Here is a 16948-nt window from a genome sequence, read left to right as displayed (position 1 = left end):
TTATTTATTTCCCATTCCTTTATGTGTATTAATTCTGATACTGTGCCTCTTAAAAACATCTTTACCAGCTCAAAAGCTGGTATTTGAGCTTAAACAGGGATTGTGAAAGCTCGGCAAAGCCGAGGCTGCTATGCAGCACACTCTCGCACATTTGTAGCAGGGTCCAGGGCTGTCAAACCCCACGGTGTGATGCAGCGTGCATGTTTGTAATGGAGGGATTTGCATGTTTTTACCATTTTTTTTTCTTATTCCTATAATCAGGCACAAACAATTTAAATGGGGAAACAGAATTATCACTATTTGCTTTCCATTATAATGCTAAGAAATTAAGCTGGAGAAGAAAGTGTGACATATGCCAGATTACCACAGGCACCAAATCCAAAACCAAACATGAATTTGTAAGGCCGTGTCTGCTTAACTGTAACTGTGCTGATTAGCTCTGAACAATGCTGGAGGAGATAGTTTGCATGAGAGTGTACACAGAAACATTTTATCTTCTATTGAAGACATAAATGGTTGTTCTCAGAATGTTTGTTTTTCCAAGCTACTGGCAAAACGGTATGTATATTGATGCCACTTGGCCTGTCACACTGTATTTATTCATTTCTATTTCAGAGGGAACAAAAATGTTCCCTCTTCAAATTAGCTTAACATTTTCAGACTCTGATGGGACAAACATAGCTGCGTGTTGCTGTATTTTTCTATACTGTGGCACTGCACTATACTTAATAGTAGTGCAAGAAAATAGTTCCTGAGCTATGGCCCCTCACGGAATCCACTACGTCCCTAACATCTGCCTACATCTCCTGGGGGGAGAAGTGTAGGGTCACTAGACAAAAGGAAAATACGTTGGGTTTTTTTGCAGCACATGAGTGGGTCACTTGTTATCAGCCACAAGCTGTCACTTGCGTGAGCACAACAGAGCTCTGCACCCTTGATAGCCCAAGAGAGTTGGTGGAGGGGCTGAAATGGAGTTTGGCATGGGCATGCAGCCAGCCCCTGGCAGAGACTGACTCTTCAGGTGCAGTATTCCTCACTCCAAAACCAGACTGATATCCCCCATCCTGAGGAGTTCCCATCATCACCCCTCTCTGCTGGGAAAAGCAGCCCTTTATTCCCATCTTTAATCACTTTTTTTATTTTGCAAGGTCCTTTCCTGTTGTGCCATAGCTGTTCGAGGTCCTTTGAGAAGAGATTTTGCTGAAAGCCCTTTTATGAAGACCCACGTAGAAATTATAAACTAGATTTTCCCTATCTTCTGGCCTGTTGACTCTTGTAAACATCTCCAGAGGTTTTTTGAGACATAACTTACTTCTGTTCATAAAACCCATGTTGACTTTTCCCCAGTATATTAAATGATCTTATTTGCTAAAACATTTTCTATTATCGTGGCTGGTACACATTTCAGGGTTACCAACCAGTAGTTTCTGAAGTCTCATCTGAAGGAAATCCTTTTAAAAAGCTGGTGTCACACTTCCTCTATTTCAGACCTTGGGTAATCAAGAAGGTTTTATGTGAGAGGTTATGCACCATCATTAAAAATTAATTTGGTTATTTCATCTTGAGTTTCTTTTGAACTCTTGCTGAATGCCACTTGCTCCTGTTCTTTGTCTGCATGTTCCACAGCATCTTCTACCAACACACAGACCATCTTGTGCATCCCCTCAAAGAGGGGCTCTGGCTTTCCTCTCTGCTTTCCTCCAGGGTAAGCAAAGACTTAATTTAGCCTTTCTGCTGTGACTTTGTCTTGTCTGAGTGTTTCTTTCAGATGCTGATCAAGGACCCCACCAGTTCTCTGACAGACAGACTGCAGGTCATCCAAAGACAAATTTATGATTTGGTTTGATGCTTTTTGCAAGTTGTTCTTCCATTCTTTGGCCTGCTTCTTGTGCCTTTCATGTTTAATCTGCCAGGTTTTCTACTTTCCTCATTTGGGTACATCTTCATATTTTTCAAAAGGAAATTTGCTTCTAACAACCTTTTCTCTCTGCTGCTCAGTCCTGCCAGCTTTTCCTTTCTGATCCTTCTCAAGTCCTTGCTGACAAGCAGGTGTGTCCTGTGCCTCCAGCCCAGTGGCAGCCAACAGTCTCTGCTCTGATGGGAGGATCTGACGCGCTTGGCTCTTCCTCAGGGGCTCTTTTCTAACAAGGTCCTTTTACCCAGTTCGCTTTCTGAGGTCAGTACAATGGTGGTGAAATGTCTGGCTCCTGTTGCTCGTGCAAAGAGATTGGATCTAGAGTGTGTTGTGGTCTCAGAGAGTCTCAGAGGTGGCAGTCTGAGCTAGATGGCGTGCTCTGGGTCATTGCTCCTCCAGAAGGTTCCTTAAACAGTGGCTCCGTGCAGCAGTCCTTGATCGTGTCTGAGAATGCAGCCTCCCAGGCAGACCTTGAGCTGCACAGGGGTGGCTGAAGCCATCAGTGACAGTTGTAGGTGAAAGAAAAGGTGAGGGCTTCAGGTTCCAGTTTCACAAGGCCTGGGCTGGGCTAACAGCCCCCTGCCAAGGCAAGAGGAAAGAGGCTGCTTTCCCACTCTGGTTTTGCTGGGTTAGCATGTTTTGCTGGCATCTTGCTGTAGGAGCCAGCAGAAGGGCAGGGATGAAACCTATAGCTGGGAGGAGGAGGAAGAGGAGGAGAAGCTGGGGGCAGAGTAAAACTGCCTCCTTTGGGCAGCAGCACACCACTGATTCAGGAGCATCCTGGGGACGGGAACAGTTTCTACAACCCAACAGATTATTTCACTGTCACTTCTAATGGTCTCGTTTTCCTTTCAGGAATCTAATTGCTGAACCCAAGGAGGAGTTTTCGCAATAACACCGATGCGTGTGTTATCTGGTCAAACAGAAACCTGTGGCCGAGGGTACTGTCCTCTCCAAGAGCTACTGAATGAGCAGCCCGGCTGCTCAAGGCATCTGAGCAATGTGGGCAAACCCAGGTTGTATGGCCTAGGGGTAGGGGGGCTGATGCAGCTCAAAGGGAGAAGCAGTGTGAAGAGGAGGTAGCAGCAGGGCTGGCTGCAGCGAGGGAGAGAGCCAGGGGTCAGACTGCTGCTGCTCCTGCTGGAGGACTGGAAAGGTGCCACCGCCCGGCTGGGGAGCGTGTCCCTGCCCTGCAGCCAAGCAGGCTCTGCGGCCGCTGGCTGAGCAGGCGCACCGGGATGCGGGCTGTCACTTCAGCAGTCTTGTGCCCTTGGCATGGTTTGAGCCAGCCCTAATAACTGGGATTAGAAGACAGACAGTGCCGTAGGGCAGCTTAGCAAAATCCAACAGTTAAACAATCCCTGTGCAAACCTAACAAGTGTCTAGTTGGGGTTGCACATCTTCACCTGATGCTGAAGATGAAATAAGGGGTTCAGCAGGGAAAAACTGGGCTGCAGCGTGGAAACTTCCGTCAGTTTTAAGATGCACTCTCTGTTCTCTTCCTTCTCTCTCATCTTTTTTTCTTGTGTTCCCACTATACTGATGAGAATTTTTTTACTAAATTCAAAGCGTATTTGCATGGGAGGGGTGGCTTTAAAAGCAAAATCATGTTGCCGCTGTTGATGATGACAGATGACAACACCTTACTTGGGCAAAATTCCCTTCTATTACAGCTGGATTTGAAATAAGGATTGTAGACATCGGGTCAATGGAATTGGCCACCTTCTCCATTCAGACCATCAGCAGGACTCCCGCTGATGGCACGCACTAAGTCCCCTCAGCTTCCTCACACAAGCACTCTCCCTGAAGCCAGGGAGATGAGTTACCATCACAGCTTCCCCACACGAGCTCCCTACCTGAAGGCAGCGCCAGGGCTGCTCTTTGCCTGGGGTGCTCCAGGGCCCACTTAAGCAAAACCACCTCTGTTGGCTTATGTCCCCCATTACAGAGAAAAATGAAAAGTTGGCATGAGGTGAGTGGGATTCAGATGCTGCTTCTGAAGCTGCTTCTGTAACTGCCTGTAAGAAAAAGTTTGACTTGCAACAGAGTTGTGTTCAGCTTTAAAGAAAAAAATCACTTATCTGTCTTTGGCATCCCTCTGGCTTCACAGGCATGAAGGACTTGATTGCAGGAGCTATAGTTCCTTGTTGACTTAAATTAGATTTATGAGTATTGGGCATTACTGAAAATACAGACCTAAATCGTAAGCATTTTCAAAAATGCTGTTCTTTTGCTATAATGTGACCAAATATTACTTTTAAATTGTGTTTGAGTTGTAGAGATGGAAATAGCAGTCCTTTATATATGCCATATTTCTATGGACTCCCTGCCAAATAAGCTCACAGGAAAGAGTGTTTGTCCAGTGGCACGGCATAGCTGTGTCACCACTACCCATGGATACGGTTCCACGCTGGTTGATATTGCCAGAAGAGGCTTAGGAGTTTTTTCTCAGTCTGTTTGTGTTTGGTGCATCTTGGAATTTCATCTCTCCAATATGCTCCTGCGGACTTTTTTTCTTCTAATTCCATGTGAAAAAAAATAATGAGAGGGTAAGGCAAGCAGAGTGAGTGTTAATAGCCACAGTGCTTAGTGTGGGCCCCAGCCCATATGCTCAGCACCAACAAGCAGGGCTCCTTCAGAAGAGCCTGCTGTTCCTCCTCTTGCTGTTCCCGGACACACACTGCAAACCACTGAAGTACTTTTCTGAATCTACTGCTAGTGTCAGCAAATCGATGATCTCACCCAGCACCGCTGAGACCCAGACTCACTCGTTTGAGGTAACGCTGCGAGGGCAGCGACTGTGGGTGATCCGGCCGGGGTGTGATCCGCACAGCATCACGCGCAGGATGAGTGCGCAGGGTTTCGCTGAACAGCTCGTGCGTGCTGCTGTGTGCCAGCAGCTCCCAGGTGGGACGGGGATGGATCTCGGCACTACCCAGCGAGCACAGTTTCAGATCCCAGTGAAAACAGACACAACTTCGAAGACCGTAAACTGCGCGTACGTGAGAGACGCAGCTCCTGGCACACGCTGGCACAGTGAGCAGCGGGCAGCAGGTTTGGAATGAGAAGAACAGACCCACGAGAGCAGTCTGCCCCGCCTGAGGCTGGCTGCGAGCACCGGCCTGGCCGTGCTGGGGGCCGACGGCAGGCGGGGGGGGGGGGGGGGAGCAGGCAGGGCAGGCAGCGGGGGGGAGAGCAGGCAGGGCAGGCAGCGGGGGGGGAGCAGGCAGGGCAGGCAACGGGGGGTCAGGCAGGGCAGGCAACGGGGGGGGGCAGGCAGGACAGGCAGCGGGGGGGAGCAGGCAGGGCAGGCAGCGGGGGGCAGGCAGGGCAGGCAGCGGTGTGGGGAGCAGGCAGCGGGGGGGAGCAGGCAGGGCAGGCAGCGGTGTGGGGAACAGGCAGCGGGGGGGGAGCAGGCAGGGCAGGCAGTGGTGTGGGGAGCAGGCAGGACAGGTAGCGGGGGGGGGGGGGGGGAGGAGGCAGGATAGGCAGCGGGGGAGGGAGGAGGCAGGGCAGGCGCGGAGGGGGGGGGAAGAGCAGGCAGCCCCTGCCCGGCGCCGCGGGGCAGTGCCGCATCCCCGCCAGGCCGCTCCGGGGGAGCCGTGCGGGTCGGGAGAGGACGGGCCCGAGTCCCGGGTGCCAGCGGGCGCGGCCCCGGCCCTGGGGGGGTGTCACAGCACGGCGCTGCCCGGTGCCCCGGGGCCGCAGCGCGCTGGGAGCCGCTCCGGCGGCGCCTCGTCTCCCGCCAGCCCCGAGCAGCCGCCGCCTCCCGCCTCCCGCCCTCCTCCTCCGCGGGTGCCGGCGGACGGGCCGCGGGGCGGGCGCCCGGAGCGGGCTGGAGGGGCCGCGGCGGCGGCTCCCGCGGGACGGCGGCTCCCCCCCACCCCGGCCCGGCCCCGGCGGAGGGCGGTCGGAGGCGGGCGCGGGCTGCACCTGCCGGGCGGCGGCGGGGCTCGGCGCGGCGGGGCTCGGCGCGGCCATGCCGGCAGTCACGGCGCCGGGGCTGGACGTGCCGCGGAGCGCCGCGCCCGGGCGGGACGGGGGCGGCCCCCGCGGATACCCAGGTACGAGCGCGGCGCCGGCCCCCAGGGCCCCGCAGCGATCCCCGCACAAGTTCCCTCCTGCGCCGCTCCGGGAGGGGGGCGATGCCGGCGGGGGGCAGGGCCGGACCCCGGGCGGAGTGCGGGACTCACCCCCCGCGGAGGGGTGCGGAGTGCCCGGGGCAGGATGCGGGACCCCCTGGGCAGAGACGCGTGTCCCCCGGGAAGGGGCGCGGGGCCCCCTCGGCCAGGGTGGCGCTACCCCCCCACTCCAGGCAGGGCACCGGCTGTGCCGGCTCCGGGGCCGGTCCCTGCGGCCGTGCAGGGCGGGCGGGCAGGGGGGGACACCTCGCCCCCACCCTGAAGTTCTCAGGGGCCCAGCGCCGCCCCGGGCACGGGAGGGGGCTCGGCGGGGCCCCGGCGGCGCGGGAACGGCTCTGCCGGCGCTGCGGTCCCGGTGCGAGCGGGGAACGGCGGCTCTTGCGGGGAGAGGCTGCGGTGCCGGCCCCGGGGTGCGGGGTCAGACAGGGTGAGGGCCCCCCAGGGATGGGTGTCTGAGCTTCCCCCCGCAGCGCCCTCCCCAGAGCCAGCCCAGCGGGTCACCCCGGGCGCCTCCCGAGCGCCGGGACCGGCCCGAGGCCACAGCCCCGCATGGGCCGTCCCGCCGCAGGGCCGGGCCGGGCCTCCGCTCGCCCTGATCGCCCTTAACTGGGGGGCACTGGGGTTCATTCACGGGAGTCTGGGGTCGGCTCTCGGCTGCGGTGGCGAGCGACTCCCAGCTGCGAGGGCTGGGCCAACAGGAGGTCAAGTACCAGAGAGAAACCATCGGGGCAAATGTGAATTGACTGGGTAGAAAATGAGGATGTCGGTGTCTTAATGGAGCAGGATAATACACTGAGGAGTGCAATGGGAACCAGTGATGGCTTTTTTGCTTCCTTTTCTCTCTCTTCCCCCTCGGTTTTGTTATTCGATTTGATCGCATAGATCATGACGTGCTTTCAAAACCTCTTTGACTCGAATGGGTCTGATTAACTTGATGAGAGCGGACGCTGACGGCGAGCCTGGCCCTGGCGCGGCGGGCTGTGCGCGGGCTGTGCGCGGGCTGTGCGCGGGCTGTGCGCGGGCTGTGCGCGCTGCGCGGGGGCTGCAGCCTCGGCCAGTCTCTGGCCGCGGGCGGGGGGAGCAGGAGCCGCCTGGTGCCAGCCCCAGGGAGCCGGGCTGGGGGGCAGGAGCCTGCGGGAGCCCGGTGTGGCGGGGGGGCTGCCCTCGGCCGGGTGCTCCCTGCCCCGCGGCAGGGCTTCCCCTGGCTTCAGTGCTCCTGAAACTCAGGGACCTCCTCCGCCTTCGCAGCCTGCCCCCACCCCGCACTTTAATTTGCTTGTGTGGTTCTAGCAGACTTTATCAATGACCTGATTTTGTTGTTCTGATAGAAATGAGCAAATGTGTTTGGGCTAACAGTGTAGCGATGCTTTAAATTGCATCCACTAAATGTCCTTAGCTGTGCATTTAATTTGAATTTAATAGAGCAGTTCATTTTAAAAATGCAAAACAAGTTCTTGGAAACCTACTTAGAGAATTAACAACTCAAACACAAGTGTAGGCCCTGTTGCTCTAGTTTGATGCTACTGTTACTAATTATTGACTTTTTTCTTTTGTAATATCATGTGTGTTTGGTTGCTTTATTTGTTGTGTCAAATTGTCTTCTGGGGCTGGGTCTGCCCACAATTAAGGTGAGATTTAGAAGTGGCACGTCCCATGTTACACTCAGCCTTTCTGCTCCTGCCTAGGCTAATCTTGCCCCGTGTAGATCTGTGGCAATACCCCTAGAAATGTGGTATCCACAAAAAAAAAAATGGCGTTAAGACTGGAAATTTACCCTCAGTTAATCCCTCCTATATCTACAAACCTGGTTTCTCTCAGCCATGTCTCCAACCAGAACAACAAACACTGTTTTTTCCAAACCAACCACACCAAAACCGTGGAGCTGGAGTTCTCGGTAAGGTGCTAAATTGGAGTAAAAAGGGAGTGCAGAGGATCAGGGCACGGCTCTGCCTGCACGCAGCTGCTGCGCCTGTTGTAGGACCAGCAGAGACGCTTGTGGCACAGGGGGCTTTGCCAGACCTTTGCTGGGTGTCGCGCTCCCTCGTCCCCCCTCCCCTCATTGCCCTGCTGCTTTATGGGGGGTTGTCTTGGCCTTCACCATCTGTGCAGATTTCACCTTCGTTGAATATCCATTTGTTACTATGAATGTGTTGAGTTAGGTGGATGTGCTACTGTTAAATCTGAGTGGCTTAGCTAAAATTATGACTACTAGTATCATTTTAAATTAAACTCTTGTTCATAATACTTAATTTAAATGCGACCATGTTATTTATGCGGCAATATTTGCTGGAGAAGTGACCTCTAGAGAAAGGTGATGACAACTGTTACACAGTATCTTTCACCGCATCCTGCTGTTATTGGTGATCACTTTTCAGGCTGCTTTGATTGAGTGTCCCCCTTGTCAAATTTCAGGCTTTGAGGAATAGGGTGATAATAAATATTCGCACGGACAAAATCCTTCACACATTCCTTTTGCAGAGGATGAAAAACCATGTGGCAACATTTCCATTTGAATTAACGCGTGAATAGAGAGAAGTTAGACGAAGTTCCTTGGCTCAGCCTGATGCCTGTAGCACTTAGAGGGTCCTACAGCTTCCTGAAACACAGCTGTGAAATTCAGACACCCTCTGCTTCTCCTGGTCTTGGCTGCTTTTTGAGGGCTGGTTTCTCTCCCGTCTCACCTTCAGCAGGGAGAGTGATACCCCCCTGTGCTTGAGGAGGCTCAGCAGTGCACTTGCAAAAGGAGCTGTGGGAGCCTGACTTACACCTCGGGAAGGTCAGTGTGTTGCTCATATATTCTGCGTATCAGAAGGGCGAATGTGCAGAGTGGGAGCATGGGGTGCGGGAAGAGCGCAGCAAATGTCTTGAAGCTGAGAAGAAGCCTTCTTCAATTCAGCCTCATTTTTAAATTATACAGATGCTTTTATGTGTTCCATATCGTACTGTGGTTGTTTTGCTGTCACAGCAGCATTACAGTATTATTGCCTTTCTGTGGTAGTTTACTGTGGACAGATACTCATCAACCATCTCTTGCCAGGCTCATTATATTATCTGGAAAAGCCTCTGAAATTCTGAACTGGTCATGTCGGTGGTGGCCCGAGCGCTTTCCTGCCCTGCAGGAATTGCCATGAAGCGGGGTGCTGTCGCCAGCCCAGCTGCTGCGCTGCCACTGAGTTGCTGTTGCCTCTGAAGCTGCTCAAATTATACTGGGGGCTCTTTGAGTGAAAAAGGAGAGAGAGAAAGGAGTAACAACGGTGTGTCATGATTTTTAGTCTTAATGTTGCTGAAGCTGGGGGCTCTGGCCCTCTGTTTTTCCAGGGTGGTACCTTGGTTGTTGCTGTGATTCCTCCCTCATTCCTCAATGCAATCTGTAGCTCTTTCAGACCGGGGCAGCACATACTTCTATAAACATATAGGTGCATCTGCAAACGCATCGGTGCAGCCACAGACAAAGGGAATGTAGGAAAGAAATACAGAACATGACAGAAACAATCATTATGCCAGGTTATAAGTTAGTAAGGCCCTTGCTGCTGGGTTGTGTCTGGAGTTGTGGTTCTGCTTCGTCCCTCTGCCTTCCCAAATCAGGGAACCAGAGAGGCTGCCTAAGGCAAGGTGAAACGTGCTGCAGGACACTTCCAGACCGTGTCGTGGAAGAAATTATCTAGCAGACACCATTTATGAGAAGAGACACGATCTCTGGCTTAGGGCAGACACAAGCTGCAGTTTGCTGGAGGATGGAAGAGGTATCACCACGTATTTGCTTGGTTATACCCTGGATGACTGTTAGTGGCCGTGGTGGGATGTAGATACCGGGCTGGGTGTATCTTTGGCATGACTTGAGGTGCCTGTTCTTTTGTGAGCAACCTTTTTTTACTGAAGTGAGTTTCCTTGCCGGTGCAGAAACTGTGAAATCATGTCACTGAGAACTTACAGTTGCTCTTCCAGGAAAGCAAAAGCAAAGTTGTTCTTCAAAGCCAAGAGCACTGCTGCTCTGCAGAAAGGCTGCAAGGAGGTTTCTCGCCTTGTTTTTGTGATCCTGAGATACGGCTCAGTTTTTAGGCTGAGGAAGAAAACATTGATCCTGAATTTTAATTTCCACAGGGCAGGATGTGACACAACTTGGAATATATGGGTTTGTAATTTCTTCAGGGTTATTTCTCCTTCCTTTTTCTCCCATGAGATCAAAGTGAAAGCTTTTATTAAATAAGGTAAAAGAAGTGACAGTTGTAGAATTTCAGCTAATTGATTTTATCTCCTGTACTGCAAGATGCTGATCTTAGTGGTTAGGCATTTGCACCAGGCATTGTTACTGCTTTGAGAGAATGATTTTTGTGCTTGTCGCAAAAACTCTAGAACGGTACAAAATAGAGAAGGAAAAGAGTTATTAGGTCTTCTGGCACAGTCCTCCATGGCGCAAGATTGTTCCCTATGGTATTCTCCAATACTTTGTCCTGGCTCCTCTTAAATTACCTAGGTTATAAAGATGAATTATGTCTAGACTTCTGAATTTCAGCTAGGGAATGAAGTGAGCTGAATGTTTTGGACCGAAACCATTGATATATCAAAAAGCAGAAGTCAGCCTCAAAACACTGAAACAAAACCACCCGAATGACAACAAATAATCCAGCACTTTCTGGGTTAGTTGTGACCAGAAATGTGGCTGATTTTAAAGAGCCAAAACGCTGCCGGTTGGGCTGTTCCCACTGTGGCAGAGCCAGGAGGTCTTGGGACCTTTCCCGTGAGAAAGCGGAGCCTCCCAACACCCATCTGTAACTCTACAACAAAGAGAATTTTAACTGTGCTGAAATTAGCACTACTTAGCTTTTTTAGGCCCAATTGCCACTGACGTTTTCTGTGCCTGGCACTACAGAGCCTTGCCTTCAATAATTTGATGGGGACAAGCCAACATGTAGGACAGTTGCTAGTTTTCATTTAGGCATTTTATTGACATGCTGTCTTTCAGATGCAGTCACAGATAAGCAGGCGTGTTATTCGGAGGAGCAGTTTTGACTAGCTCAGTGGATCAAAAGATTGACAGAAAGATCATTTTGCAGTCTTGGTGGAGCTCTGCCTCTCTTGCCATTTTGTTTTGTTTTAAGATGACAGTGAGAAATGCTGAAGTTGCAGAAAGCTCACCAAAATGAATCAATTCCTGTATCTGTAGAGGGTCTCGGAGATGGGGTTGAGCTGGTGCCTGGTTTAGGTAGAAGCTTTGGGCAGCAGAGCAGAGCCCCTGGGGTGGGTGCAGAGGTGCTGGCCCAGCACCCCCCAGGCTGCTCAGGGGGGCAGCGCTCACGTGAATTGGAGCAGCAGCGGCTGGCAGAAGCTCTTGGAGGGGAAGAGGATGGGTTAACTCTTTGCTCTTCCTCTGACAGAGTTGGAAGCGACTATTAAGTTGTTATTTCTGGGATGAAATAAAGCCAAACACAATGCTGCTCACATGTACAAGTCTCCTCAGCAGAGGGTCTTTGGTTGGGAGTGATTTTGAGGAGGGGTGAAAATGGGGACAGAAGCTGGGTTAGGTGAAGTGAAGGGATGAGGTACAAAAACCTGAGTCCATGCGTGGGCTGGGAAACAGTGTTTGGGAAGATGTTTTGGGCTGGCGTGGCCGAAGGAGGTGCAAGGGGCAAGCTTTGTTGTTTGATTCCTCGTGTTCAGGAGAGCAGAAATTTGTGCCTTCATGTAAAAGAGCAGAATTATATACCTTTGCTAGTTGGTTGGGTCAAAAGAGGCATCTGGACTGGACATCAGGTTTTACTTTGCTCTAAAAAGAGGTGCCCTATGAAGCCCGTGGCAGTTTTGCATAGGCAAGAGAGAGCTCTGGTGTTTGGCCAGTTATTGTTAATAAATACAGAAATACAGACTTTTCACTCATTTTAAATACAAATCAGAGACTATCCTTGCCTTGTATTCTGGCCATCCAAAAGCTGCCAGTGATTTAGCTGAATTATCTGATGCAGATCTTAGTTCCTTAGACATGTGCAGTACAAGAAAGCGAAGGGCATGGGGCTGCTGTCCTTTGATCTACTCACTTAAGAGACTTGTCATTCCGCGTATAACTCACCTGCAATCATTGACTTTTTTAATGGGAAAAAGTAAACACAATGGACTGGTTCCTTGTCCTTTTACTGGCATCCCCGTCAATCTTCATGCCATCTTTCACTAATTCCTATGGCCAGGGAGGCCAAAAGCAGATGTGCTTATTGACTCGTACTGTTAATCATTGCCATGCTTCAATGGTTTCTGGCAGGATGCTGCGTGACTTTCACATGTTGCAATTTTGCAGGTTGCTTTTGTGTCCATAGCCAGGCTCCTGGCTGCATGCCCCTCTGCTGTCATGGGTGAAACCCAGGAACGGCAAAGCTGAACCCAGCAGCAAAAAAAAAAAAAAGAAAAAGAAAAAAAAAAAAAAAGAAGAGAAGAAAAATAAAAAGTGATAAAACTGCAGAAAAGGTTTTTAAATCTGTTTAAAGGCTGTTAGTTTCTCAGTCCATGAATGATTTCTATCACCATAATAAATTGCATGCTATTGCTAACTCTTTCAGACTGGTGTCTAAAAAAATCAATTATTCACAGAAATTCTTGCTGACAGTTGCGAATGCAGGGTCACAGCTCCGTGGTGTGCATTTAGCAGCTTAACACAGCAAACCAAGTACAGGAACAGCTTCAGTTTGCTGTTGGGAAGGAAAAAGGACTTGCAGAAGCCAAACCAGGCCAGCCAGGGGGAGCAAATGCAGGCAAGGTCGCTATCATTCAGGTTGGTTTTGTTTAACAGGGTGGTTGGAAATTCCCCTAGAAAACTAACAGACCTGTATTCAATAGTCTGTTTTAAAACAAGAAAGTCGTTTCAAAGAGAAAAGGTTGAAAAGATTCTATATTCTTTACAAATAGGTGGTTTGTGCAAATGAAATTTCTACGTTTTGGGGCTTTTTGGCCAAAAATGAATGTGTAGCCATCAAGTAGCAAGCATTTCTGGTCCACCTAAAATTTCATGTTGGGGGTGAATTTTCTAATGCCTGAAGGAGCTTTTGGCCAGCTCTGGACCCTTCCCGCTCAGGCATTTTTCAGTCAAGGCAGCATCGGTGCGATGCCCACCTCACTGCCCCCCACCAGCAGGGATTTCTGCCACCCACAGAGGTTGAGCTCAGCCTGGCAAATGTCACGCAGAAGCAAGAGGCCACCAGCTGCATCACCAGGGGACATCTGCTCTTATCTCGACGTTCATTACCCCAAGCATGTTTGCACGCTGCTGTACCCGAACCAGGCCAAGCAGTTGCTGCAGGCAGATAGCCTGGAGCTGTGGCTGGCTGCACAGGGGCCAGCTGTACGCTCACCTCTAGCACCCAGGTTAGTGGTGAGCAGTGGGAGCGCGTCAGGGTGCGGGCGACAGATGCACGGGGATGCTGCCCGCCTTCTGGGGGGCTCTTGCAGAAGGGGTCCCCAAAGGGTTGCTGAGCAGGTGGCAGGGCACAAGCAGCAGCCTCTGCCCTGTTGAACTGTCTGGTAGGGCATTCTTCATCCTTCCTCCATCTATGGCTCCGAACAGATACGTGATTTCCCTGTGGAAATAGGTGTGAGGTTTTCTTTTGGCTTCTCCAGTGGCCAGTGGGTGCAAACTGAATAGACTATTGAACACCATGTTAAAAGCAGGAGATGCCTGATGTTGCCAGGGGCATCATATTCAGACTCATTTTTCCATCAGGTGTGTTCAAATAATAATTTTCTGGCCTTTACCCTTTCATTTCAAAGGTTCCTACCTTAGCTCTGCCCAGCTCATCTGTGCAGCCCACTGTGGGTCACCAGAAGCACCGGTGATTTATATATTGAATCTGTAGATCCAGAGCTTAATGGACAACATTGCTGCTGGTTTCTCTCTATTTTAGTTTCCTCATCTGCAAGAAGCAGTAAAATATGAATCTTGCTCAGTTTACCAAAGGTCTATTAAAATGTTTAATTTTGGCGACAAAATGATATTTATCACGGGAAGCCAGAAAATGTTGGATTTGTTATTAGATGGTGTTCTGGTTAAATATAAAATTGATCCACTTAGGTGTAAAAAAAACCTGTCTGCTCTACAGAAAAAAAGCTGAAGGGTTTTGCAGAGATCCTTAGAGGTGCTAAACCATTTTGTAGGTGAAAAGCCACAGAGCTGAAGCTTTTCTGACAGCGAGCCCTTTTCTTGGGCCCGTTGATAAGATGAGTGCTGATAAGGTATTTGTATTAGAACTGGCCAGACAAGATGGTTTTGACATTTTTCTTTCTACATTTTAAAGGGAACAAAAGCAAGATAGTGGATTCTGTCAGAGCATCCCCTTTCAGACAAAAGGGGCAACTTTTCCAATTCAAGTTCCTACAAGCGAGCACCCGCATCCTCCTCTAGACCCTGGAAATGCCCCTCATCATCTCTGTGAGAAGGGAGAGTGCTGAAATAGTTTTGCTCTCAGAAGTGGTTTTGGTTCTGTCTCACCTCAGGCTTTGTACGAGCACGGAGAAGGGCTCGCCAAAGACAGACTGCTAGTAAAACTTGTCTGTTTTCCTCTTGCTGCCTGACCTGTGTTAGCAAGGTGCTAAATATTGAGTTGGATGCTGAACTCTGGATTTCCCAGAACCATTGGCCTTCTGTAGCGTATTTGTTTAACTTTTATTTCATTTGTGGTGATTGTTTTCTTGCAGTTATTGTGGTGATGAAAAATGCTTTGAGCATTGGTCCGAGATAATCTCTTATCTCACCTACGGACAAGGGAGAATTTTAACATTTCTGGTCATCATAGTTTCCATTGGAAAATGAACAGGGTCTGGTTAATGGAGCCCCTGTATCGCTTTGCACCATCTGCAGAAACGTTACAGCTGGCTGCACTGGTTTAACGAATGAGAGGTTATTCATGAGCACTGGGGAAAAATAATGATGAAAGTTGAAAATACAAACCTACAGACTTCACCAGCCTGATGTTTCATGAAGGACACTTCCACCAGCAAGAATGTGCCTCTCAACCTGGCTGAGGACAGAGTGGGGCCTGGCAGCAGAGGGAAGGTGAGGGGATGCTCCTAGTCTTTGTTATTCCCCGGAGAGAAGGAAAATTATATAGAAGCAGATTCCTGACCTGCAGATTTCAAATTCAGAGTTGACCTGATGGATTCATTTGTCTTGTTTTACGTTTCTGACATCCCTGATTCTGCTTGGCTTTCCCTAAAGACGGGGTGACAGATCCTGGGGTGACAGTCGCATCTTGCTTTGGATTTGAACCTCTGCAGAGACTGTGGATGTAGAGATGCATGGGGGAGGCTGAGGACCATCTGTAGAAGACTGCAGTATTGTGTAACTAGTTACTTCTGTTCTTCTTGTGAATACCGATGCTTATTATGCAAGAAGCAGTGCTAACAGACTTTGGAGGCAAGCAGAGCAAGGGCTGGAACCCTCACTACCTAGTGAGGGTGGCGTGCTAGGACTCAGCGCTCTGGAGCGGTGGATTTTGGTTGCATCCTGGTGAGACCACCTGCCCATCGGGTTTATCTGCTCCACGACATTTGATACATTCAGTCTCAGCTGAAGTGCAGGTGAAAAGTTCATTTCAAGTTATTCCTCTTAATTTTATTGTCCTTAGGATCTTTGTTTTAGAAATTAGGCCACAAACTCTGCATTGTGCAAATATGTAATTTATTTATTATCTTCTTTAGAATGACAAAGAGGGGAGACCATCAGCAATATTAGCTCCATTCACTAAACAATCAGTCACAGAAGCAACTGTTGGCATCACTTCCATGGTAATTTTTAATTGGGAACAGGCAGAATTCTGATGTGCTCCGTAGTGGAAAGATAGATAGATAGACAGACAGACAGCTAGAGATAGAAATAAATTATTTTTTTTTTTTAATTTGATATGAAAGTAATGGTCAGGAGATAAATAGATGACTACTTCTAATTTACTTTAGGTTTAACAGAGCCTTCCTGTTCTCAAAAGTTGCACTATTATTAACTTTTCAGAAGTGTCGTGACCTATTTTTTCAATTCTGTTGGTAAACAGACTAATAAAGCACAGAAAACCCATCTGTTCTTGCTTTACTGGGGACTTCATCAAATACCTCATTTTTCATTTAGTTCTTATTTCTCATTTAATTGTTCCCACACAAAGAGAAATACTCAGTATTGCCCTTGTTGCTAGATCCAGATGAGAATAACCTGACTTTGATGTAAACTGGCAAAACAAATCAATCGTGGAGATGGCAGTACGGTGACTGGAACAAATCCTCTCTTAAAAAAATAACATAAAAGACATGAATAAGAATAATTCTACACCAATCCTGCACATTTTTTATGTTTGAAATAGGAGTGGATTGCGCATGTTGTCAATAAACCCTAATCTAGAATTTGGATGATACGTAGCTTTGGATTTTACATGGATTAAAATTGCTTGCAGCCTTCTACTATCAGAGAGTCATAGAACGGTTTGGGTTGGAAGGGACCTTAAAGATCATCTAATTCCAACCCCCCTGCCATGGGCAGGGACACCTTCCACCAGCCCAGGTTGCCCAAAGCCCCGTCCAACCTGGCCTTGAATCCTTCCAGGGAGGGGGCAGCCACAGCTTCTCTGGGCAACCTGTGCCAGTGTCTCTCCACCCTCACAGGGAAGAATTTCTTCCTTAGATCTGATCTAAATCTGCCCTCTCTCAGTTTAAAACCATTATCCCTTGTCCTATCACTACATGCCCTTGTAAAAAGTCCCTCCCCATCTTTCCTGTAGCCCCTTTAAGTCCTGGAAGGCTGCTCTAAGGTCTCCCCAGATCCTTCTCTTCTCCAGCTGAACCCCCCCAACTCCCTCAGCCTGTCCTCACAGGGGGGTGCTCCAGCCCCCCCCCGAGCATCTTCGTGGCCTCCTCTGGCCCTGCTCGAGCA

At 49.8% G+C, this 16948-nt stretch overlaps 1 protein-coding gene across 2 annotated transcripts in view; it reads left to right on the top strand.

The window, feature by feature from the left end:
* Window positions 1–4752: 4752 nt before the first annotated feature.
* The window catches only part of SUSD3 (sushi domain containing 3), a 37234-nt gene continuing 25038 nt past the window's right edge, over window positions 4753–16948 (top strand). The window contains exon 1 of one of the 2 annotated variants that reach the window (XM_074879848.1): window positions 4753–4969. In XM_074879848.1, coding sequence (XP_074735949.1) covers window positions 4762–4969 — 208 coding nt within the window. In that variant the 5' untranslated portion in view covers window positions 4753–4761. Of the gene's footprint in view, window positions 4970–5827; window positions 5980–16948 lie in introns of those variants that run through there. The other variant, XM_074879849.1, reaches the window with a different exon arrangement.

Source organism: Strix uralensis, chromosome 10, assembly GCF_047716275.1.
Source record: "Strix uralensis isolate ZFMK-TIS-50842 chromosome 10, bStrUra1, whole genome shotgun sequence".
NCBI lineage: Eukaryota > Metazoa > Chordata > Aves > Strigiformes > Strigidae > Strix > Strix uralensis.
Note: the sequence above shows the minus strand (reverse complement) of the source record. Positions and strands in the feature narration are given on the sequence as shown.